General features: G+C 37.1%; 1 protein-coding gene across 3 annotated transcripts in view; it reads right to left on the bottom strand.

The window, feature by feature from the left end:
• The window catches only part of KLHL32 (kelch like family member 32), a 121,203-nt gene that overhangs the window by 27,170 nt on the left and 67,737 nt on the right, over window positions 1-26,296 (bottom strand). For all 3 annotated transcript variants that reach the window (XM_036381184.1, XM_036381187.1, XM_036381186.2), the window contains exon 6: window positions 12,254-12,469. In XM_036381184.1, coding sequence (XP_036237077.1) covers window positions 12,254-12,469 — 216 coding nt within the window. The remainder of the gene's footprint in view (window positions 1-12,253; window positions 12,470-26,296) is intronic.

Raw genomic sequence — 26,296 nt, 5'->3', positions numbered from 1 at the left:
AAGATCCTGTCATCTGCTATTTGCCCCCAACTCCTACCCAGCCAAGTCCACACTATTGCTAGAACTCTGCTTCAGCAGTGGCACTGGCATTGTGTACATGGGTGCCCCTGAAGTCTGCTCCCAAACTGAAGACTGAGATCACAGCTGGCAGGAAAGAAAAAATATACATCCTTCCAGACCCAGATATTATCACTGTGATGCAGTCAGACTCTCAGCTTCACAAATGGACAGGGCTTGGAGGACTGAGGGATTGGTTTAGGCAATAAAGAGGGAAGCCAAATATAAATGAATTGACTTCAGGAAATACACAGCCCCAAAGGAAGATTAAAGTACACCAAGGTTCATTATCTCTGGAGAGTGAAAGCACTTGTTAGAGTATGTCCTCCTGACCTCTGATCAGGCTCTGCAGAAGCTGCAGTGGATTTGTCCAGAGTACTACACAGGGAACTGCTGGCCTAAATAAGAAATGCTCTATCTCTTGGCTGGTTTGCTGGTTTGGGATTTATGTGATGTCATGGTGACAACCTGCAACTTTCAGAACATGAGCCCTGCAGTCTGTGAGCCACTTTGCAAGAGGCAGAAATTTGATTTTGATCTTTCACCTGAAAAACACTGCAGCAAGCAGAGTTATTGGTCAAAGTCTCTAGCACCAAAAATTATGCATTTCATGATATCATGCTGTAATTAAAGCAGAGACAGATAATGCAGGTGTATTAAAACACACATTTATAAAACATTCACAGCATTAAAGGAAATCACAGTGTATTAAAAATACTCCTCCATTTTTCTCAAGTGCTAATAATAACCTCTGATAATATCTATCTCCTTAAAGCATTTAACCAGTAAAGCATCCATCACCAATTGCTGCTGGACAGAAATGTTGTCCTGCACAGTGTTTCAATAGGTGAAGGAGGATAACACAACATACACATCTTTGGCAGATTTCTTACTCAAAATCAAACAGCTTCAGGAGTAACAACTTTAACACCTGTATTTCTGTCTCAGAAATTTTTAATAATTGCTTCTGCCCAGCATCCTTGTGAGAAAGAGAGGAATTGTTTATCCAAAGACAAACTCTCCACCAACCCAGCACAGTCCCTTGCATTGTCAGTTCAGTGCTTTACTGCAAGCTTCCTTCACCCCTAGTGCTACACAATTATAGTGGCCTTCTCAAAAGGGACATTGTTTCACAAAAAAGGTTTGAGAGAAAGACAATGCTAGTTTCATCTTTTTATGTATGTGTTTCCTATGAAACACAAAAAAAATTGCCAGTTTTGTTATAAAAGTAAATAATAGAATTTATGCATTCAAAATTGTATTCACTTCTTTTGCACACTTTCTCCTTTTCTTATATTTACTGGTCATGAGAGTAAGAAGTTTACCTAGAAGACACTGATTAAATTCAATAAAGATATTCCATCCTTTTAGACTTACAATAAAATAACTATGATAGCAAATCAGCTTTACAAAAGGCTAGCTGAACTACATTAATATATAACATTATATATGGTAAGTAATCCTATTAAAGCAATGAGTTGCTATAATAGAAAAACTGTTTTCATCTACTGGAGTTCAAAGTGAAGTAAGGTACAGACAGAAGGTAAACAGCTGTTGTAAATTATCACAGCTCATGAAAGCTTGCCATTTTACACCTTCTGGGGAATCTGAACTTCAAAATTATACAGAACGTTCCTTCCAAGTATCTAGGAGCAAATTGTAGGTAAAATCTAGGCTTCCCCAGGAGAAGTTTACATTTCAACCACTATCTCAAAATGGGAACTAAGAGAAAAATCAGGTGTCTTAATCAAAATCTGTCCCCTCAGTCTGTCCAACTGAGTCTCTTTATTCCACAACCAAAAATCCAGTGGAAATTTTGGTGCTCATGCCACAGAACAAAGTCTGGTGATATGCAGGTATCTGAAAGTGGGGACAAAACAATTCCCAAAGTATCATCTGCCAAAAATACTTGAGATATTTTTGCAGCTGAAAAGCGCAAGGCAATACAGGCAATGAACACTGCATCCTTTCTTAACCTTGGAGCAGCAAAGACAAAACTGTCCCACAGTGTGCTTCAAGAGAAGTCTACTCTTGTGTGATCAGGTCCTCAAACCACAGAGGAGTTTCCTCCACAGTCACCTGGCACTTCTCTACCAAGGCTAATTTACAAATGTGTACATTTGTAAATTCTCACACCCAACTGGTTCTTCCACTGAGATAGAAGGGGCAAGCAAGGCCCTGTGCAATCCTTCTCAGTGACACTCCACATGTACAAGCTTGTGTTTAAAAGCTGTATGAGCTTGTGTGCAGCTCCTATTGCAACAGAGTTCACAGCTACCCCACCACTCACAGCCACTCTGTTTTCTGTACACTGCAATGGCTGTCACACCTGGGAGTCTACACACATAAAATAAATCAGCTGGGAATGATCACAGTGGAAAGGCTCTGCTTACTCTTGTAATCAAGGCACATTTTGTTTTAAACAAGATCATCAAAAAGGAGTGCAGAGAGTGACAATGCAAAGCCAACAAAACCAGAGCAAAGCAAAGCAATAAAACCAAATCCAAAATACGGCATCCAGAGACTCAATCTTGCTTTTTCCAGACTCAACTTTTTCCTTTGAAACAAGTCCAGCCACAGAGAGTTAGAAATGACAAGGAAATCAATCTTGTCACCATAAACATGTTGCATCTAGGCAAAACCTTACAAAGGGAAGGCCTGGTAAAACCATGGCTTAGGCCTGTTACTTTGGCTAAGCAGAAAAGGGAAGGTGACTCAGCTGAATTAGAGGTAGAAAAACAAGTTCTGTAACCATTGTGAGTTCACATCGTGGTGTATGGTGGTTGGTTGAATTCTGTTTGTTATGATTTAAAACTATGTAGCTGATAAAGGCCAAAGTGCTTAAAAAGGCCAGTTTTTTGCAATGAAGCAGCTCTCCTATGCACTGCCTGGGGACTCTGCATCACTCTGCATTGTGACATCAACATTCCTCAAATGTAGCTTCATAAATCCATAAAACCTGCCTCTCTTTAATAAATGGATAAAATGGCAAGAAGCTCGAGGTAAAAACTTCTTGCTGTACCTTTCCAAATGCATCAAAAAATGCTCAAGTTTGGATCCTCCATCATTTGTTGTGATGGTAGAACCAACATTGCTAGGTGCTTTATATCTGGTAAGTTTTCTGAAGCTGTAAAGAACAGAAGTTTATCTATCTCTTCATAAACACAGCCGTTTAACTAGGGATCTTAACTGTGATTTGATTTCAGTTTAAGGAGATTAGGGTTTATGATAGGATTTATCTTTTCTGAAACCGGGAAAGGACAGAGAACATGGGAGGTGGAAAAGGATCTACCTCCAGCAGCCATCATTTCAAAATCTGGAATTGCTCATTTTTATTTTTAAAGAAAACACTCAGGTTGACATCAAATGTATTGGAACTTTACATAGCCACATTTAGCACTAAAACAAGTTGCTGGCACATAATTAATAAGTGGAAAAGACAATTTTTACAATCTGATACACACTATTTTTATTGCTATTCCTCTCTTGCTATTTTCCCCTCTGAAATATATTTTAGAAGTGTAGCAGCTCACTCCAGAGACAAGAATCTACAAGCTTTCATCAGTAAAAAATTGTTAGAAAATGAAATAGGCAAAAAATTGAAAAAATTCTATAAAAATGCAATTCAGCTCTGTGAAAATTAGTCTAAATGGTTCTTGAATGTAAAAGGATTCCTATTCCTTTCTTCCCTATTGTTAGGCTATAATTTTCTAGGGATTTAATAGGCAAATCCAACAAATCACAAAAAATGTATAATTTTCTACAATAATCTTTACAACAGATATACAGGACTTGTATGTCATCAATATCCTTGGTCATGCACAAAAATGTACTTCAAAGTACATGCTCTACTTAGCTGGTTTATAAATATGCATGTGTTTAACACACTGTGTTACTGCAAAACCTTTGATGTCAAATTTTCCAACCAAAATCACAGAAAAGTTTGGGTTGGAAGGGACCTTAAAGATCACCTAGTTCTAACCCCCTGTTATGGGCAGTGTACACTAGATCAGGATGCTCAAAGCTCCATCCAACCTCACCTGGAACACTGGCAGGGATGGGGCATCCACAACTCCTCTGCCAGTGCCTCATCCTCCTCACAATAAGAATTTCTTCTGTATCTCTGATCCAAACCCTACCCTGATCCAAACCCTATCCTTTTTCAGTTTAAAGGCCATTTCCCCTTGTCCTATCACCACATGTCCTTCAAAAATGTCCCTCTCCATCTTTCTTGTCTGCCCTCTTAGATACTGAAAAGTTGCTATAAAGTCTTCCTGAGGCCTTCTCCAAGCTGAACAACCCCCACTCTCTCAGTCAGTTTTATTGACTTTGATTTAATCCCCACATGATGGATTTCAGCTTAAACTCACTGCTTAAACAAATGAGTCTTGCATTAATTTTTCAAAATCAACTAATTGTTCTAAGAAAGCCATTTCTTTCAAAAAGTGACTTAAACATTTTGAACCACATTTGTTATTGTATTTGAGATCCCAAAAGTATCTAATGAATTGGGAATGTCAGAGCTTCCCCACTACAAGATTAAAACAAACAAGAATTTATTATATAAACCCACTAAATAATACCTGCATCAAACTATAACACCTGTAACTACTATAAGACAAACCTTGTAAAATTACAACCTATAGTTTCACTCAAACATTAAAATGTGCTCCACCCTAAAGAAGCACTTTGAAAGCTCTTCAGGACAGATCTTCACTTCAGAGACTGTGATCTTTCAATCTGTCATTACTATCCCACATAGGCCTTTAGCTTGGAAGTCACTTCACAGGAAATCTTCTTAAGATCTTTTTGACAAGTGTATTTGTCATAATTTCTTCCATTTCTCCCTGGCACGAGGGAGTCCAAAGTGATCAAAGGAGTAAAAGGAACCCTTTGTCACAAGGCAAGGAAATCCCCAGCTCTGCCAGCTCATCTGCACATCTGGAAGTTGCCAAGGGTGTCCCACAGCTGGAGTAAGAAAGGCTGTGCAGGAGTGACACTGCTTTTCCATCTCCTTGCCTCCTCACCTTCCTGGAGCCACCGGTGTCCTGATCCTGGGGCAGGAGCAGTAGCACAGGGCACCAGCTACTGCGATCTCAGCAGCTGTACTGAACCAACACACCTGCTGCAGGTCTAGACACACAAGTGAGACTTCACCACATCTAACTGGGCACACTTTGGGCCTTTAGCTGGAATCTCATTCTGGGGTTATCTTAACATATTGATGACCATGTACATGGGTTCAGGAAACATGGAATTCAATTTTCTTCCACCATCTTCTTTGGCTTTGTGGTTACAAAGTAATGCTTCTATCAGCTCCCAAAGGAAAATTTGTTGAAATACAGAACTGGGAATTCTCAGAAGAGGTTCTAATTTCCTATCATTTTCCACAAGCTTAAACTCACTGGAAACAGTGTTAAACAGCTTTACTAAGATTTTGAAAGAGTAAAGATTACTAACATTTATATCTCTGAATGGAAGACATTAACTAAGATAGTAACAACAGATTGCCATATTTGATCATCCATGGTATCTGTGGATTTTAGACTTTATGTTATTTTCTTCAACTTAAAAATTGATGTATATTTTCAAGCATACCTGGCTTTCAAAACAGCTTCAGCAACTTTTTTTTTTATGTAACCATATATATGTGTATGTTTATACAATTATACTGCAGATAATATCCAACAGATCTGAGCCACAAAGAGTGCAACAGTCAATACATATCCCCCCACAGCAGACAAATTCAAACATAGAATGCAGTAACACAGAAGAAGTCTTGCTGTGTGGACACCTTGGTGTCTTTTTCTAAATCAAAACGCACATCCACTGCTTAGCTGAAGAACTGACCTAAATCCAAGAGCTGTGAGCACAGCAGCCTTCCTAAATACTGGTGTGATGCTCTGTGCACTTCTGAAGGTAATCTAGGATAAATAAATTGAGGCAACATTACTGTAGGACAGCAAGACCAAAGTAATGCTCTCCAGTAATTCTCCAATGCTCACGACAACAGCAGCAAAATAATCAAGTTTTCTGACATGTATCAAAAAGAACATTAGAAGAACACACAGTTGCTCCTAGCATAGCTTTAATACCGGAAATCACTTTCTATATTGTTATACTTGATAAATAACAGTAAATATATTAGCTAGCATTCAAAAAACAGGAAACTTTTAAAAGTTCAGAACAAAAGCATATATAAAGTTCACAAGATATTACTGTAAAGGACAAATTAAGAGCCCATTTTAATTAAACCAAAGTAGACAAAGGGGAAGGGTGTTTCATAAAATAAGGGAACAGTGCCAGCAGGGACAGCATTCATTTTCCCTATAAGCCAAAGTGCCATCACTATTACAAACGATACAGAAATTATATCAGGAAAATAGTATGTGACTTGAGCACACCAGCTGAACAGTGTGAGTTCCTGCTGCCTACATCCACTGTTTGACCCTCTGTATTGTGCATGAACCCTGGCCACTCTGCAGTTCCAGTGGACACCAACCTCCTGCACACCTTGGGCCACAACTACCAGCCTGGCCTACCTATAATGGATGTCCTGCCAATTCTGCACATTCCTTATAAAAATTAATCCCTCCCAGTCTGGAGAGATTGTGAGAAATACACCATTGCACAGAGTCAATTCAGGTGAGATACCTATGTTTATGAGGATTAGACTAAGGAAAAGGAAACCTGCAGCCTATCAGAGGTTATGTTTCCATACTAATTTTATTTGGGGGTAACTGTGTGATTTTGCTTGCTCAGTGTGTCATGACACACATAGCACAACCATCACAGATGTAGTACACTGGATACTGGTATTCACAGGCTCTCTCTGGCACTTTTATGTAGACTTTCACGAAAAGGGTACAAAAGAGGAGGTAAAAGCACAGCAAAACACACACGGGTAATATGTTAATTTTCTCATTTAGCCTCACCTATTCACCTCAGCCTTGGTATGCATCAAGCCCCTTTTCTCTCTTCTATGCCCTTCTTGATGAGAGGCTGACAGCCACATTCTAGAGGTAGTTTTCTGCTTAGGGTAAATACTCACTAGGAACAGGCATTAGAATAGACATTATTTCACTTATTGCCCATGAGAGCACTTAAGCTTATTTCTTGAATAGTGAAAGGCTAATATACTGCTTAAACACAACATTGATTACTGAGATGCTTTCCTTCACATATATTTTATGTTGTTACTTGTTTGGCAGTAAAACTTAAGTTCACATTTAGCAAGGCACTTAGGCCACATTTCATTAAAATATATATATATACACCCCTGAGAAAAATGACTTCTGCTCTCTCCATAGGAAAAATTGCTCTGCAATACCAAAAGATTGACAGAAGAAAAAATGAAGTACTGATCTGAAGGAATGGCAAGCTTGTACCAGAACATGACAATCCACTTTAGACACTGCTGTTCTGCACAGGTAAATGTGTGCACCGTTGGAGATGCATGGATGTCTTTGGATCTGTCATCAGCACAGAACTGTTCCATCATGGCAGGCTGCCACAATGTGTACACCACAAAATTTCCTACAGCATTGAACTGTGGGATTTCTGCAGAAGAAAAATTTTGGCCCTTCACAAATGCCATCAGGAAATCCAAAATTCAAGTGTAAAAAAATCCAAAATTCAAGCTCAACTGTAAGAAAAGGCTCTTGAAAATAGGGCATAGAAGAGGATAAACAGAACTGTAATAAGAAAACTGGATTTGTACACTTATTATTTTTATAAAAGATACACTACAAGCTCATACTGACCTATAACACTGCAGTCTTCTTGTCCTTCATTTTTCTATTTATCCAAGCAAAGAATACTTCTCCAATACAGAGACCAAACACTGTTTTTGCACATCCACAGGGATAAAAGGAATAACTAGCGTTACACTTTGACACATGGAACATATTACTTCATGAACACAAGTTCAGAAGTTCACACAAGGAATTTAACAGGGCTAGAATGTCTTAGGAATGCCTTGGAAAAGGCACAACACATTTGCATGCATCCTAACTGAATAAACCACTCAAGCAGTTTTATCTACCAGCTTTTCCTAGATTGCATGCTTATCAGTTGATTACCAAGTAACCAAGTTGCTTAGCAAAAGGGAAAAAAAAAAAAAGAAAAAAGAAGCCAAAGAAAGCCAAGGGAAAACTTCTAACCTTGCTTCTGAAGAAGTATTGACAAACACTAAAACAGACCTGCTTTTATTGTTAGCTGCTTAAAAATAATATGTATCCTTTAACAACTACTTAAACAGAAGCCAGGATGGAAGAAACTAATCTATACTGATCTCACTTAGGATTTTTATCCAAATATGATTTAGGAGTCCACCTTGGATTGAGTGCAGTATTTAATACAGAACCATTTGACCAATCTACTGCAGGAAGACAGAATAATCCAGTAAATATTTCTCTCTCTAAGCATTAGTAGGATATTTGAAATATGAATATTTAAGCCTCATGACACTGAAGTTTCTAATAACAAATATAAGGCATAATTATATCTAAAGCTAAAATTAGTTTTTTACTTAAATCTTTGTCTTGCTTTCTACTTGCTAAGGTTCCAACACCAAGCCCTCTACCACTATATTTCTCTGGCAAACTTGTTCCATCTTACAGGGCTGGTTACTTTTTCAATTACCAAGGCAAAGAATTCACCTGCTTCCTAAAGTACAGCCAATGAATCTTTCTTGTAATGGCTAAATATGAAAAGATTCACTTTTCATTTCACAATAAACTAGACATTTATGTCCTTGTCATGACTGCTTCCTGTGGAAAAAAAGAAGGGTGCTTCACAGGTCATGATGAAGAAGAACAAACCAGAAGAAAAAGTTTCTTTTCCCCATCTTCTTCATGATTCTTTCCTTTGTTTTCTTAGTTTTTTTTTTTAATTTAATCCTTTTTTTCATGTCACTGACTTAACTTTACACACTTTAATGCAGCTGACAAATAAAAATTTCTTATGTAAAAAAATATTTCATAATCTCATGTGCTAATAAAATGTAAAAATCAACATGAAAACATATCTTATGTCAATGAATAATCATAATTACTGTCTTATCTTACCTAAGAAAGACCTGTTTGAAGAGGCTCATAAATTGATCCAATTTCACAGCCTACACAAGCTTTCTGGTGGGGCTTTTGGTTTTTATTTAAGAAACACATCACTATAGTCCACTTAAAATAAAACACATCAAGCCAAAGAGTCAGAAAAATCAACAGGAATTTCTGTAGTAGTTGGCAGTAACCCACAGCCTAGCACACTGCCACTAATATTACCATTTAACTTTCTCAGACATGATTTGTTCACAGTTATATTTCACCATATTCACTAGAACTAGGCAATTGTGAATTGGTAGCCGAGAAAACTCAAAGTATGACAGGTAAGAGCTGCGATCACTTCATTTAAATAAAATTCAAGCATCACTCCATGTACACCTTTTGATTCATTAAAATAACCACCTTAATCTTTATGTGCACTAGGATCAGATCACCCGGTGGACATTGGGAATTCACACTGGCATAAAAAACTCTGCAGACAGTGGCACCCTTTCCAGAGGTTCTCTGAGGGAAGTTTTAATTTGTGCTTCAGGCTTCATGGCAGCCCTACCAGCAAAGGTGCCTTGGGGACATGCTGAATTCATATTGCTGTGACATGCAGCCATGTGTGTGTGCAGAGGCCACACTAGTCACAGGTAAGACAGATAAATCAAATGGTAGCATCCCCCCATCAGCTTTTCTATTATCTGCCCCACTTTGTACAAATTTCCTCCAGCTTCCCCAACACCTCTTGCTTTGCTGTTCTTCCTTAAGATATGGGATGGGGATTTGTCAAAGTCAATGAGCACTTTATTACAGTGAGAGTGCTCAGTAATGAACAATTCAGCAATTTAATGAGATTCTGTAGATCTGTCTCCAGCCTGTCCATCAAGTTTCACGTCTATAAAGCACCCTGACACTAATCCTCTGGCATACCCAATCTTCACCCTGGGCTGAATATTAGATTCTTCCATGGTATATTGCATTACCACTATAACCTTAGCAAAAATGATGAACTTAACTACACTTGAGGCAATATAGCTGGTCTGATTTGATTTCCTTCTATTGGGTTGACTATGAGGGAATTACTTATTTACTAAGATAAAGCAAGAAACCAGTTTCTTATTGCTTTCTGAATGCCCAAATTGGTAAATATTTATATATGTCTTTTAATCCATTCTGGGAACCTGGAATATTTATAAATATATATTTATTCCTGGTTTTACAAACTGAATTAAAATGATGCATGCACATTTTGCCTGCAGCAGAAACCTAGTTTAAAAAAATTCTTTGGAACAGCAGTAGTAACCTTTAGAGAGGCTATTATGATAACACTTAAATGGACAGTGTGGAGTTTGTTGTCACTCAGAAAGCAGCATATTACCTATCTCTCCCCAGTATGACCCTGCAACAGAAACAGAGGCTTTGTCATATTTGCCTCATGAAGTGTTCATTGACTGGAGTGCACACAATTAAGAAAATTACTTCTGAGTCTGAGTCTTGCAAAACAGGAAAAGTTAGACAGGATTTGAAAACTCCCACTTCCCAAACATCATTATAGCAGGTTTTGAGCGAGTATTAAGTTATACTTGTATGGATTCCCACAGAAACTCTTCTAGCAGAAGCATACCCAAGCACGTAGCTAGGGGATTCCACTGGCTCTGCAGAGAAATGATGATGAAACCCAATCAGCCAATCATCCATGCTCCATGCGTAAACTTGTACATCAAAACTTGCTTCTGATAAAGGGAATATAGACTAGGACTCCAGGGTAGTGTGGTGTGCCTTAAAAACCTAAACCAAACACAACCCATCATCATGTGTAGTGTACTGCAGGTTCTGCTGTACAGGCATCCTCCAGGGACTAGGACAGGAAAAAGTCAAACTTCATTTTGGTATTTGCAGAAAAGATCACCTTTGTAACATACTCTATAATGTAAAGCCTTAAAATTTTGTAAAAAAATATATGCCTGCTACATAACTGAAGGGTTATGTTACATCTTCCTACTGGTTAACCTGACATTTTTATTTTTTAAAGAATAAATATTTTATTCTGCATGACATTATTCATCCACAGAACATAAAGCATCTCACTGATGAATATACACTTTACACTTTGAGAAATTGATAGCATCTAACAGTAGTTATCTCCTTAGAATAATCCAAAAGATAAATAGATAATAAATAGGTAATAGGGGTTGAAAAATAAATCGGTTTTCTGAATCACAGTCTTCTCTGTTGGACCAATATAACCCACTTCTTAAAAGGAATGCACAGGTTTCTTTTTAGCAAGTTTCTTTCTATCTTGAAATACACTGAAATACTTTCCTCTCTAAAACATGACAGCAAAAACGAAACAGAAAGATATCTTTGGGTAATCAATGTTACAGAGATTTTCTTCCACTCCATAGTGAATTTTACAGATATTCAATAGGAACATTTCCAAGGACAAATTTTAGTTTAGTTTTTGTGTTTCTCTTAATAGGCTATGTGTTTTTCTCACATTAGGTTTTCTCCCAGCCCATGCACACTAAAGGTCACAACAAAATGCTTTTATCTTGTTAATACTTTATGGCTAGCAACTTGCTCCTTTTCTAGATCCAGCTTTTTAAAAGAAAGTGATCTCGGGCTTCGTACCACAAACCTTCCATCAAAACTTCCACTCATCTTGGAGCAGTGCTGCCTGTGTGATGATTCTCTCATTTCCTTCAGGCAAAGTCAGCTGAGGTGGCCCAAACAATTTCAATGACTATTTAAGTTATGCAGCTAAATTTGTCTGAAGTGAATGAGAGAGACTGCAGAAGCAAGTTTGCCACCAAACTCATGGCACTAGCCTCATCAGTGGCAATTATAATTGAGCTGCATGCATCAGCCATCTCTTCCTATCAAAGAAGTTGGATCTGGAGGAAAATCTCTGTCTGTATTTAAGTAGCAGAAGTTAAACAGCATGACAAATTTCTCTCTCAAACAAAGTAATTGCATTAACACAACACAACATTTTTAGAATTTCGTTTAGAAATTTCCCTCAGTTGTTATTCACAGTTTTTGCTCAAGTGCTTATTCTCCCTCGAGATTGCTCCAGGGTTTCAAAACAACAGATTACTGCTATGGTTTATAGAGTGTCACACATTCTGGTTGTTCACCAATCCTCTTACCTGCCAGATTTGTTCTTCACTGAGTGAAGTGAGTCTATCGCTTTTAAAAACCTCTCGAAGAAGACAGTACGGGAGTGCCAGAACTTCTTCAGGATGACTCTTCAATAGCTCAGAGAGATGTTTTACTAAGAAGCCAATGACTGCATTTTCCAACAAAGTGAGGTTGAAAAGATCCGCAAGCTTGTACAGGTCCAAGTAGTTAAAACTATTTAATTCCTAGATGGATGAAGCAAACAAAATACATGTCACAAAAATATCCCAAACATGAAACAGAGGATATAAAAATCCACAGGTCTCAGATAATGAAAAAAGGTTATTCTTTTGGAGCTGTGGAGAAGGAAGGCAATATAACTTGAAGTTAATTAACACAGCCTCATTCAAAACGTATATGTGTTACCATTGCATATGCAAATATATATGATAGTACTAATTTATATTTCAACTCCTAAGGTTATTTATGCATAAAGCATCTGTAAGAAATATGGATTAGTACATAATATAATAAACCAGCATGATTTACACTGTTTGACAAGAGCTCTCAGGAGCTAACAAGTGGATTAAAAAAATGCATTTTTTAACTACAATGGTTTGTTACGAAGCAATTGTTTGTTCATTATTTACTGTTTTGATTGAACTAGAGCACCTGTGTAGCACAACTTTTTGTTCTATGAAACCTCACAAAATACAAGATGTTAAGCAACATTTTATTATGTATGAATTTTTCTTCATTGAACAAATGAACCCTTTTTTTTTTCTCCAACCACTGTCATCAAAATATAGTGGACGTTGGCCTCCTACTCCTTCTCTCTCTCCTTCTAGCAGTTGAAAATGTCAGGAGATAAAAGCTATAGTAGCTCAAGGCAGAAAGCTTTGCCCATCCGGCTAACAGATGACCAATATTTATGAGCTAATGTTTTCAGCTTGGCATCCCTCATAAATTAGTACTTAGACAACTAACTACTGCTGTTCTAGACCACACTGCTCCCTTCAGGGAACAGCCCAAGAATTCACCTCTATTAGACAAAAGCACCCAGGGCACCTGGGAAATAATAATCATGTTTACCCATTTTCTCTGTTCTTGTTGCATGCTCACACCTCTCTTCCCCTCTCCTCCGCAATCCCGGTTCTCATCTTCCAATTTAGCGCATTGCTCCCTATCAGCCGCCTTCCCCTTGACCAGCCCCATGTGTGAGAATGACAAGGAGCCTCGTCAGTCTCACTTTGCTGGTGAGTTAACACAGGGACTGGAGCAAGGAAGAGAAACAGACTAAATTAAGTCAATTTCACTTTCACTGCTCTGCTGGATGGAATGGCAGCACCAAATGAAACTGACAAGAAATCTTGTAAATGTCAAATGAGCTGCACGGCTGGCAGATAGAGCAGAGCAACAGGGAAGATGGGAAAGTGCGAAGAGGGGTTTTTTTGGAATGTTTTATGGACGACATCTTGAACGTGTGAATTGGGTGCCTGTCCCGATGACTGTGGAGCTGTTTATGCATATGTAATGGAGAGTGGAGAAAGAATTTTTTAACCTGCTTAGAGGAGTCAGTACTGGAGGAAATGGAATCAAGTTCCTGTGGAGGTTCCTGCTTGTTACATAATCTCCCAGTCTAAACAGTTCACCTTCCCCAGCAGAGTTGTACACTAAAGATAAATCTTACTAATTATCTACTTAGACTTCTGCATAAGAGCTTCCCATGGCTTTCTTGGACGAACTAAGATCTTTACATTGTCAGAACAAGCACTAACAGCCATCATCCCAAAAGCCACAGCTATCCTAGTGTCAGCCCCTCCTCACATTAACACAGAGGAGATAAGAATAAATCTGCAGTTGCAGAAAGAAGGATAAAAGAATGAATTCTACGTGAAAAGTATCTGGTCTGTGTGCTTGCTTGGTGATTTAGTATCTTCAGATCACAGATGGCACCTCACAACCCCACTCCTGTGATGGCCATGCAATGGTGACAACAACACATAGGAGTCTAATCCAAGCAAACAGCACAGTATTTGACAAGCAGCATCCACGGTTTATTGTCTCTGGCTCAGAAAACTATCTCTTCAAAGAACTCACTGATTGAATAAATCCCAAATGTCAGAAAGAAATTTAGAAGAGCTCAGAGTGTATTTATTGAGCTCTTTTGTGGTCAATGGCTATGTCTAGGGACATAAATAAATAAATAAATAAATAAATAAATAATCGAGCTCTGTGAGCTGAAGATCAACAGTCCCACTACAATACGTGCCTGATCAAACCCCACTAAGTGTTGGTTGAGAAGGAGAGGTGGCTTTTAGCAGACTTCAGAGGAGGAAAATACTGGAGATAACATAACAGGATCCTTATTAGAGAGAATCAGTAATGAGACACACAAATGCAATCTACCCCTGAAAAATCTTCACATTTTCAGTGAAATCTGAAAGACATTGGTAAGCCTTCATTTTAGGTATGGATATTTTTCATGAGCTCCAAACTCCCCTATCCTCTCAAATCAGAAGCAATCAAAGTTGTTTTTATGAAAGCTGTCTTACAGTTGAAGAGGCCAAATATACTTATGGATGTATAATTAAATTTCACCAGTTATTTATACTACATGTAGTGACTTATTTCAGATGCTTGTTTATGTATGTGGGTTGTTTTGGGTTTTATTTTTGGGGGGGGGGGCTTTGTGTTAACTTATTTTCATTGCTAAGTTTCAGATGATTTTTGATGCTTCCTAACGTAATGTGTTAGTTACCTGCTGAACTTACAGTCTACTTGTCAATGAATACTGAAAGTGTGTTTTGTTAAAACTGGCCTTGGCCTGGAATCAGTAATGTTCATTTCTGATTTTGTAAGGTTAGAGTTGATCTACAGATTTGTATTTCACAGAAGAAGATGCACATATTTCATTAGGTTTTACAAATGAAAATCAGGTTTATACAGTACTACACACTACTGCCTCAGTTATGATCCTAGAAGGCAAAAATGTCACATCAAGATTGTTCCATATATACCCTAGATCACTAACTTTGCTCTTACAAGTGGTAAAATTTTCAAAAACAGTCTAAAATGAAGTATATAAAATTAGTTGCAAGAAAAATGCACCTTATCTTCTAGCTTTAAAAAAGTCCCCCAGGAAGGATCAAAGCAATCACTGTCAGCTCAATCTGATTTGAATAAACTTTTCACGCTAAAACCTTAATTGAATTAAAAACTTTGGTAAATGGTGAAATAGGTTACTAAACAGGAAATTTAGGTGTGTTCATGAGTACTGGCAGTCTCTGCTTTCCACAGATTTTATTATATTGCATTAACTGAGCAACTACAAAATTTTGAAGTAGTGTGTGACTTTCTTGTGGTACTGTATTGCAGTACATGTTCTTTGAAAACAGGCATTACAAACCAGGCTTATGTAAATTTTTGAAACTTTTAACCCCTTTTTCATAAACTTTTATGTATATGCCACCTATTTTTTTTTGAACTGAAGAATGAAATATGGATACAAGCTGAACTGTCACTAAGAGCTGAAGGTAGTGATCCTATCTCTTCTAATATGATGTATGTTACACTGCTGAAACACATTCAGGCTAAGAAAATATGTATAAAATTACAGGTACAGCACTTAAACTAAGTTTAAATAGTTCTGAAATCTCACAGTGAACTCAAACCAATTTAGTAAGTTGTCCAAATTATTTATCAGTGTCTACTTCTAAAATAAGAAACCACCTTAGATGTCATGCATTCTACTTAGTGTGCATCCCCCCACTGAAGCAAGGGAATCTATTATTCCTCACTAAGGGTCTTCTGATTCAGTAGTATCAACCTTTAGATGCCAAACCAATTCAACAATGAGCTGACATTTAAAAGCTTCATAAAAGAAAATATCTTCTACAAACAAAAATAATCTGAAAGATGACAATATTAAATATTCAAAATAAATGATGTGACAGTGTGAATATTTTGAAACAGAGGTGTATTTCAGTATAGAGATAAGCTAAATTGTCAAACAGGAAAAATAGATATAAACATTGTGTTTAAGTTGCTTCCAAAACCATCTTTATTCGTTCGTACTTTAAAGAATAATTGCCTTGCACAAGCCACAGAAAAGGATGTAACAGATTGATAAATTAGAGTTAATCATAACCAAGTACACAGCAGACTACAATATACCTCTACTCCTGTGCTCTATGTTATAAATAGCAGAAAAAGCACAAGGAGAACTAAGGGGAAAGAATGCATTTCTTTATGACCTTATTTGAAAGATAAACTCCTTGGGGAAATACAATTTATTCAGATTATCAAGACCCTGCTGTGCAAATCTACAGTCTGGGAGCACACTACGGAGATCAAACAATATTTACTTTATTCTGTTGGGTATAAAAGCTTTTAATGAATGCATAATTAAAACAGCAAAAGTATATACAGCTTTAGAATTCCACTGCCAAGCCAAGCCATTAATATCCAAAGTACCGTAACCAGTTGTAACTCCACCTGCTTCCTAGATTACAATACTGTTATAAATCAAGGTATTAAATGACTAGCCCTGCTGCTGTAGCAGGGAAGAGTTGCATGGTGACACTATTCCCCCCTTTTCTAAAAGGGGTTCAGCCTCTTTAAAGCAAAAAAAACCCAAGCCCAAGTGTGAGGTCTCTGAGAGAGGGACATAGTTATTCAAAATCCTTAAGCAGCACAGGTCTTGACCCTACACCTCCAGGTTCTCTGCCACATTAAATACTATGAACCAGCTGCACCATTCAGAAAAAAACCCTTGACAAAAATCATAGCAAAGATGGGCCCTAAATAGATCAGGGATAGTAACAAAATGAAAAATTGTAATGACAAAAAAAGGGATCAACACAATCTTAAGATAAAAGAAAATCAGCTCTGCTGGGTCTAGCTCTTTCTTTGTATATCAAAGGTTCTGGTTTTGCAAAACCTCACACATTTACTTAAGAGCTAACAGATCAGGCACATTCTCAACAGCACAGCAACAGACACAAACATTTCATAATAAGCATAAGCACAAAAAGTATATTTTAGATCTTATTTGAAATTTGCCTCTGTTAAACACCAAAGTCATCCAGTTGAGCCATTTAAAGCATTTTTCTGAAGCCTGGTCACAGTGGAACAGCTGGCTCAGAATTTTTCAATGTACTAAACTGATTACTCTTATTATGAAATAAGTGCAGGCTGCAGATGTGTTTATAGACAAAGTAAAAGATGGCTTTAAGTGACTCGTTTTATACAATTAATTTTTCTGATAGATCACCGCTTTCCCACCACTTCCTGTAATTCTTGCATTTGTTTTCTCCTTTGAGCATGAAAAGGTAATTTGCATCCTTGCTGCTATTTCAAAGTAGGTCTAGAGCTAAGTAAAAGACCAACAATATCGAAACATATCAGCCATATTATTTTTCCTATACCCTATGAGAATTCATTTCCCTTCTCACTACTTGTTTCTCTATATCTGCTCAGTTTTCAGGTTTAATCCTGCTGGCTGCTGCTAGTGAGAATCCTCTCTGAAGGCACAGAGGAGGCCTGTGAGCTTCACAAGCACAGAGGAAAGACATGACATTCTCAGATTGCTCATGTGATGACACAAATGTGTGGTATTCAAAAAAAAGGAAGTGAAGCATGCCATATGTAAAACTAAAAAAAGAAAACATTTTCTAGAAGCTCAGTTTGATCTACATTATTAAATAGTACAAATATCTTCAACTGCAAATCCAATTAAATATTTTAGGTGACACTGATTATATATAACTTTTATAATCTGCATACACAATTATGTGTATCATGGAAAGAAATAAAATAATGGAATATTAAGACTACACAGTTAAATTTTCATACTACCAGTGGAAGAACTACAGGTAAGATTCTGCAGAGGTTTCAACAGCTGCTTTCCCTTGGTTATCAGATGCTGCAATAAGAATTTTAAAAATTATTTTAAGTGTCCCTGGCATAGGAACCCCCTAAATGAAAAGTTTCACATCTTACCAGTTCCTCCTGGCAATATAACTGTAGCAATATATTGTATTTAGCAAATAAAAGTACAAGGATGAAGGAACATGGAGATCTTCTAACCCTTGACCTGGCACTTTTCTATCATTTCACACAGTAGAAACACAAAGCAAGGATTTGATGAGATTTATCAACATTAACCATTTTTGCCAATTATGGGAGCTTGCCTTTTCTTCAAGAATGTTGTGAGGAATAACATTTCTCATACACATTCATATATCCTTTACTCCAGCAGAAGTCACAGAATATAGTCTCTACAGATGATTTATGATTTTATGTTTTTGCTAGCTTGGAATTGCTACAGTGTAAGAGGAAAACTGAAAACTACTTGGCTAATGCATCAACAAGCAGTAATTTTTTATGGTAAGTGTTCTCATTTTTTTGGTTTTGTTGCTAATATTGACAAATCAGAAAGGGTTGTCCTTTAGAAACCCAAAGCTTAAAGGAGTAGCAGCCAAAATAAATAATTACAAACCAGATGAAGAAAAAAAATAGGACTGTATGATACTATTTTTTTTTTGGTTACAGGCTTCTATTTAAGGCCATGAGAATACAGAAGTGGGAGTCTATTCCTCTACTATACCACAAACTCATTAAAACATCTTAGCATAAATTAAGAAAGATCTATCTTGTTCCCAACTAGTATTACAAGAAGGCTCAGCTGATTTTTAGACTTCATCTCTTAATTTCATTTAATTTACTCAAACACTTTATATACCTTTGTTTCTGTGCCAAAATGATCTTTTAGATTTAACAGCACAATGTTTCTCCCCTGATCCTCCCTCCCTCAGTATTTAGTCCTTTGATATATTTACAGAAAACAATTATATTCCTCCTCAGCCCTCATTTTACTAGACTAAATAAGAAAAGGTCCAATCTCCTCATCTACAGTAGGTCTTCCTGATCATCTTAGCTCACCTTTTTTTCTACACCTCTCACTGTTTTGATTTCACTTACTCTTCTACATGGACAAACTCTTCCCAGTACTCCTGATTTTTCAGCAGTACCTTGTAAAATAGCATTAATGCTTCCTTAGCTGTATAAATTAACTTGTATGAAAGTCAAAATGCCTTTTTCTTGATGCCATGACATTACTAGCTCTTAGTAGCTCATATGATTTAATACATGAAAAGTCTGTGAACTTGGTCCTCAAGTGAGACACAGAAGCAGCGACTCAGAAACAGCCACTCTGGCAGGCAAGACAAAAATAATGCAACATATTACAAATGGGAATTATGATTAGGTTCTACTGAGGATGCTCAGAAATATTTTCCAATCACTTCTTTAATTGTATTGTCTCTTTGAGTAACCGATCTTGTAATTGTCCCATTCCATACGAGTTACTGGGGAGAAATTATTTCAATGATTTTTAAGACTTGTTTCAAATTGTATCTGGATCAATGGGCTGAGGCCAACAGTATGAGATTCAACAAGGCCAAGTCCTGCACTTTGGCCACACCAACCCCATGCACCACTACAGGCTGGGGGCTGCAAAACTGTGCCGTGGAAAAGGACCTGGAAGTGCTGCTCAACTGCAGCTGAACACGAGCCAGCAGTGCCCAGGTGGCCAAGAAGGTCAGTGGCATCCTGGCCTGGATAAAGAACTGTGTGGCCAGCAGGGCTGGGGCAATGTCCCTCTGTTCTCAGCACTGGTGAGGGGTGCGTCCAGTTCTGAGCCCCTCACAACAAGAAAGACATTGAGGGGCTGGAGAGAGTCCAGAGAGGGGAAACAGAGCTGATGAAGGGTGTAGAGAGTGACTGATAGGAAGAGTGGTTGAGAGAGCTGGGGGTGTTTAGCCTGGAGAAAAGGAGGCTTGGGGGTGACTTTATCACTTTCTACAACTGCCTGAAAGGAGGGTGTTGCCAGGTGGAGGTTGGTCTCTTCTCCCAGTGACAGGAGAAGAAATTTCCTCAAGCTGCAGCAGGAGAGGTTCAGGTTGGACACCTGGAAGAATTTTTTCATTGAAAGCACTGGAACAGACTGCCCAGGGAAGTGATGGAGTCATCTTCTCTGGAAGTGTTCAAGAAACAACTGGACATGGCACTTAGTGCAATGGTTAATTGACATGGTGGTGTTTGGTCAAAGGTCAGTATTTTCCAACCTTAATGATTTTATGATTCTATTCTGTGAAAAGTAGGTAAGTAAATCCTCCTTAATACACTGAAAACCAAAGTAAGTCTTAAAACAGTATTAAGTATGAAAACTTTTAGACATAGAAAATAGAAAAATTGTTTCTAATTCATAGTACATTAAAGTGCAATTTTTACTCTTAATTCATATCTCCATTACCAGCATGGAGGACAGATAGAGATGGAAAAAAAATGAAAAATCAACATTCCTGATAGAGGTATTAATAGAGGTATTAGTGTACCTGACAGTTTCCCTCTCCAATGCCTTTTTAAAAATAACTTGCTATTTTGCCAACATTTAATAAGTCAAGCTGAAGTTTTCCAGCTTCAAGATGAATCACTTGAAACTTCTTGAAAACATCCCTAAAAGCATATTATACATTATTAAGGATGAGCCTGACAGGAAAAGACCATTGCTCTTCCATATTAAAAATATTCAGAATGGAAATAGATCATAGGAGCTGCCATCCCTGTGAACAACTTCTACTGACACCCCTCATTAAGCCTCTAGAAAAATAATTTGGATATGCTCAGTAACACCTTGTTTGAACTTTTCAGTCCAAAATCCCAAGACATTTTTAGAAAAGGGTAACTATAGTGAGCTGGTCATCTAATAACATCAGAGAATTAAACACACTGCCTAAAATACGTGGAATAACAGGTTATTTAACACAGATCAATTCAAGTCTCAGAAATGTTTGCAAAAGAACTCAAAGCAACAAAATTTCCTTAGAATTTTAAGGCAGTATTTGATACTCCATGTGCTGAAACGCTGAATCCAGTGCAGGATAACTCAATAATGAGTATAATTTTGATAGACAAAAGTCCTCAAGGAATCCATTTTGATCCAACACTGTTAACAGTTTAATTGAAGCAGTGAATGATAAGTTTGGTCTGCAGAGTCTGCAGAAGACTCTTCAAAGACAGCATGAGTATTGTCAGGCTATCTGGGAACCAGTAACATAATACAGAAAATATACCAGGCTGTATTTGGAACAACACTGACAAGCCATCAGGAGGCACTAAGAAGCAGTCATAAATAGTAACATCAGTTCTCAGAACAGTGCTGTGGAAAAAAAGAAAAGAAAAAAGCTCATGTCATAAAATGCACACCTAGTTCTGCACAATAAAAGAAACAAGCCCTCTTGCTGCTTCAATATTACATTTTAAATCTAATCTTCAATTATTGGTCCCAGTTCTGAAGTCCAAACTTTAGGGATACTTAAAACCTACAGGTTGGAAAACCAACCTTGCAAGATTTCAGGTGCTTAACTTAGTTTTTTAAAGAAAGACTCCTGGAGGATTTGATCTTGAGCAAAGATATTTATAACACGGAGAAAATAAATGAAAGGAAAAATAGCACTGACTAAATTTTCAGAAAATAGTTTCTGGTGCATGAATGTAGGATCAGAGCTTCCCTGGACAAGGAACTAGAAAGTACAGGACTGTTTGCATTGGCTTCATGGGATTATGTACATTTTGCAGGTCTGCATTAACAAAAAATGACTGCAATAAAACTAGTTCTTTTGACAACTGTCTGTACAGGTAAAGAAGGAAATATTTGTGCAATTTGACTGCTGGGGTTATAATGGTTTCTCATTCCTTTCAAAAGCAAGGGACTTGTTGCAGCTGCAGGAAGATATGAGAGTACTCAGCAGTTAAAAGAACCTGACTGTAAGTATGTGAATGATAAAAAGGCAACATTTCCATTTTATTTGGAAAACTGTTATTTGTTCAGGTATCTCTGGGCTCCTGCAATATCTGACCTCAGCTCAAAAATCACTAAGAATTTTATTTTTGTTGCTCATAGCACTAAACCAAGGCAAATTCTCATTTTACAGAGGAGAAAAGGAGAAGCAGACGAATAATTTAAAAATATTTCCCATGATGTAGAATATACAAAGAAGAGAACCTGAAATGCCTGGAACCCACTCCAGTGCTCTAGTATCCAGTAGCTAGATAATTCCTGTCTTTACCAACTTAAACAGAATTTTAACTTACATATACCATTCAATATATTAGCAAAATGTCTGCAATGTGTATTGTATAGGCATTATACTCCAGCAAAAAGAAAAAACCAACTCTCTACAACTCTCTTTCCCCAGATTTATTCAGTGAAAAGAACATCTCTTTTTCCCACAACTAGGAGCTGTGTATTAGTAGGATTACAATCTATTAATCAGAACTCATTTCAGGAGATATACAGCATTAAAAGGGATAGTGGTAGGCCATAAAGAGACTGAAAAGAAAAAGAATGAGAAAAATCTGGAAGAACCACTGAATTACAAAAAAAAAGTCTGGACACGTGAAGATCAAGAGGAGTTTGCTTGTATTTCACAAAATCACAGCATTAGCATTAGGTTGGAAAAGGCCTTTGAGGTCATCATGTCCAACCTATGAACTAACACCACCCTGTCAACTAGATCAAGGCACTAAGTGCCACATCCAGGCTTTTATTAACACTTCCACTTATTTTTGCTACTTGCTTTGCTCCTTTTCAAGAATTTTTTTAACCTGTTTAACAAGTTTTGGTGCAGGGCTGAATGGTGCAATGTGAGTCCAGAACTTGATTAGGAATACATGGAAGTTAAGACTCAAAATAGTACCTAGGAAAGTCAAATAATTTCAAGTGTTTGGTTACAGTAAACTTTCAATAGTAGTCTTGGGGGTCCTGGACATCATCACTGCATACATGTACTTCCTACATACTTCAGTTCCCCACAAAGATGGTAATGCTTCAAATATGAGTAAAAATACTAAGAGGCAGGCAAACCCAAATACAAATACATATAAACACTGATTTGGGGCATGGTGTATGACAGTAGGCCTGTCCCCCTGGTGTTTTTCATGTCCACAACATTCCAAGTCAGTTGGATTTCCAATCCTAGTGACCACTGGCAACTGAACATACCTGAGGTTACTACAATACTTTCCCATGATAATCAGGTGTGCTGAGATGCCATGGAAGCTCAAGGCCCTTTACTTACATAATTAGAATAGACAGTGCTTCCAATTATCAAGGAGAAAACATTCTACAAGGAGGAAGAATTCTATGTGTTACCAGTTCAGTTCCTACTGAACTCTAAATAAAAGTCCTGGTTCAAGATCTAATACTGCTTATACAGCTAGACACTCTGCGACAGAAATCACAAATTCCATAAAACTGATTAAGCAGATGGGAAATTTAGCAAAAATTTCCTCCAAATTAATAAACAGATGTTTTGAATATATTACACAAGAAAACAGGTGAATGAAGTTACGGGCATTTCTGATGTTTTTCATGTTTGAAATAGCACAGTCATGGGATATTACTGATGGTTAATAGAGTTGATGCCACTAATCTTTAAGCGTGGATCTTTAATTTTTAGAATTAGTGAGAAGAATGAGGACAATTTATAACTTTTAAAGCTCTGATCATACTGGCTGAAGATTCAGTAAGTCATTACAGCATGTATACATTTATATTCATTCTGGTTTCAAGGCCTATTCAATATCTTGGACCAGAAGGGTCTCTTTATTCTAAATGGAGTCAGTCTACATCACTAATCTGAAGCAAAATACAAATTCTACTAATGCACTTGTGCAAACAAAATACCATAAATGATGGAATGTGTTAAAATGCTGCTTCATCTACTGCTGCTACAAGATCTACTGGAAAACATCAACAGCCTTATATGGAACTTGTTTCTTTCTTTGTGGTCCCCTATAAGCACAAATGGTTTAACAGTATTTAACAGTAATTAAAAAGAGATGATAATCTGGAATACTTCTATTTCTAAAGCTACTTATACATAATGTGGGCTTAGGTTATTTTCCTTATAAATCCTTCTTCTTAACTAGCACAATTAGTTGAGTATGTTGTCAGCAGTTCACGTAGATGGATCACGTAGTAACAATTAAGCCATCAGAAAAACATAAGAAATGGTGGGTCAGGGTATCAACTGCCTAATGCATAGGTTTGTATCAAGTTCAGATTTCTTATGTCTTTAATGAGAGATAGTCTACAAAAAGACTAAAATGCAAATACTGCATAATTGGAGAATGTATCAACTTGGATCTTCATTACTTCAGTCCTTTTTCGCCATTAAATAAACAAGGTTTTGAAAGTCTCTTCTATTAAACTGACTGAAAACTTAAAATTAAATTTACAAGGTCTTTTTGACATCTTTTAAAGATAGAGCAGACTGAATCATTCACTATTTTCCTTAGCCTAATATTTCAGGTGCTAAGTTGCCTCCTAAAATTCCATTAAATAATAAATTTTCTCATTCATTTTCTTAAGAAAGGTTTTGCCATTTCATTTAGAATTTGAAAGTGACTCCCATGAAAATAATAATAGTGTACCTAAAAATAGAGTAGAGAAGAGGTAAAAGCTATTTACTTCATAATGAAGAATGAAAAATATCAGTTCTATTTCGGATAAGCTTGTATAAATGAAAGAAAAGATGAACAATTAGCTCTCTACCACAGTGATACTTCTGAGATAAAATCAGATTGTAACTCACTTCAAGTCTAGTGTTCTCTTCAGGTTCATAGGTTACAAATGATTTATAGTCACCATTTCATACTTAGCATTCTGGCTTTTCCCATATTTTATAATACTTTAAAATCAAAGGATTTTCTTGTTTCAGAAATACCTTCACTAAAATGGCTTAATACAACTCAAAGTGCTTTAGATGAAAACAAATTTAAGTAAAATTTTTCTCTGTTTATTTCCAGGAAGAAACAGAGAAAAGGTTTTTTTTTTTCCAGGAGGTAATAAACCCCTCTCTATGTCTGGTGCCTATATTCCTCTTCTTTCACATTAGAGCTGTGAGTCTCCTCTTTCAGGTCACGTCTTCCACATAAAAGTGCTAAACTAATGCCGCTTAATGACAAATTAATGTCCATGAATAAAAAATACACCTCTAATAGCATAGAGTAATTTGCCATTACAATATCATCATTGGACATGCCCCTGGTTTAATACGATGTATTTAATTCATAACTTAATGAGTGATATATAAAAAGAGAGAGATGAACCCTGCAATTACATTTATGTGAGTCTGTCACCTTATTTGTAAAACCTTAGAGTCATTTACATTCAAATTAGAACAAATGAGTGATTTCACAAAGTGCAGTGATAAATGACCATTGCTGCACAAGACAGAACTGTATTTCCTTTGAAAACATTAACAGTTTCCTATTATTTGTTAAAAATTACAATGCATATTGCCCAGTGTTGTGTGAATAATGACTTTTTTACTGATTAGGTCAGAAGACTAATACGGAGTAAAAATAAATAATTTTTCTTTTCATTTTTTCTGATTTTAGCTTGAATTTCTCTGCTGAAACTGTTATGGACTCACACTGCCACCTGCTGCTCAGGCCCGGGTAAGAAGGGCCCCGACTGCCTTATTTCAAGTCCAGTTCAGCCATTCTGGGTGTCATTTCTTGCAATAAACAAAATTTTCCTCCAGACCTCTAAGTGGACATGTCGCTGAAAACACAAGCAGATAAAGATAGCTGCATTACCCAGTTACAAATGCTTCCACTTTGGAAGTGCATCCAAACTGCCTCAACTTGTAAGGAGAATTTAAAGTGAAATACACTGAGGACAGGGAGGGACAGGAAGAACATAAAACATTAGTATCGATCAGATGGCAATAAAACCAAAGAAGAATTTTGTACACTAAGCATTCTGGCATTCATCAGCCACTGTTTACAGCTTTATAAAAATACTGGAAAGATTCCAGAAGCAGAAATCTTTCAGGACAAAAAGGTCATCTAAAGAGTCCACACTGGCTAAAATGACAACATGAGAAGGGCAGGGAGGGAAATTGTGAAGCAATACAGCTTCCCTGCTCCTATTTAAAACACACACTAAAGCCGCTTGCCCTTTGGGACAGAACCTGCAAAGAGATGGCAGATCCAGC

This window comes from Molothrus ater, chromosome 3, assembly GCF_012460135.2.
Source record: "Molothrus ater isolate BHLD 08-10-18 breed brown headed cowbird chromosome 3, BPBGC_Mater_1.1, whole genome shotgun sequence".
Taxonomy (NCBI): Eukaryota; Metazoa; Chordata; class Aves; order Passeriformes; family Icteridae; genus Molothrus; species Molothrus ater.
The sequence above is the reverse complement of the archived record's forward strand: the minus strand, read 5'-3'. Positions and strand labels throughout refer to the sequence as shown.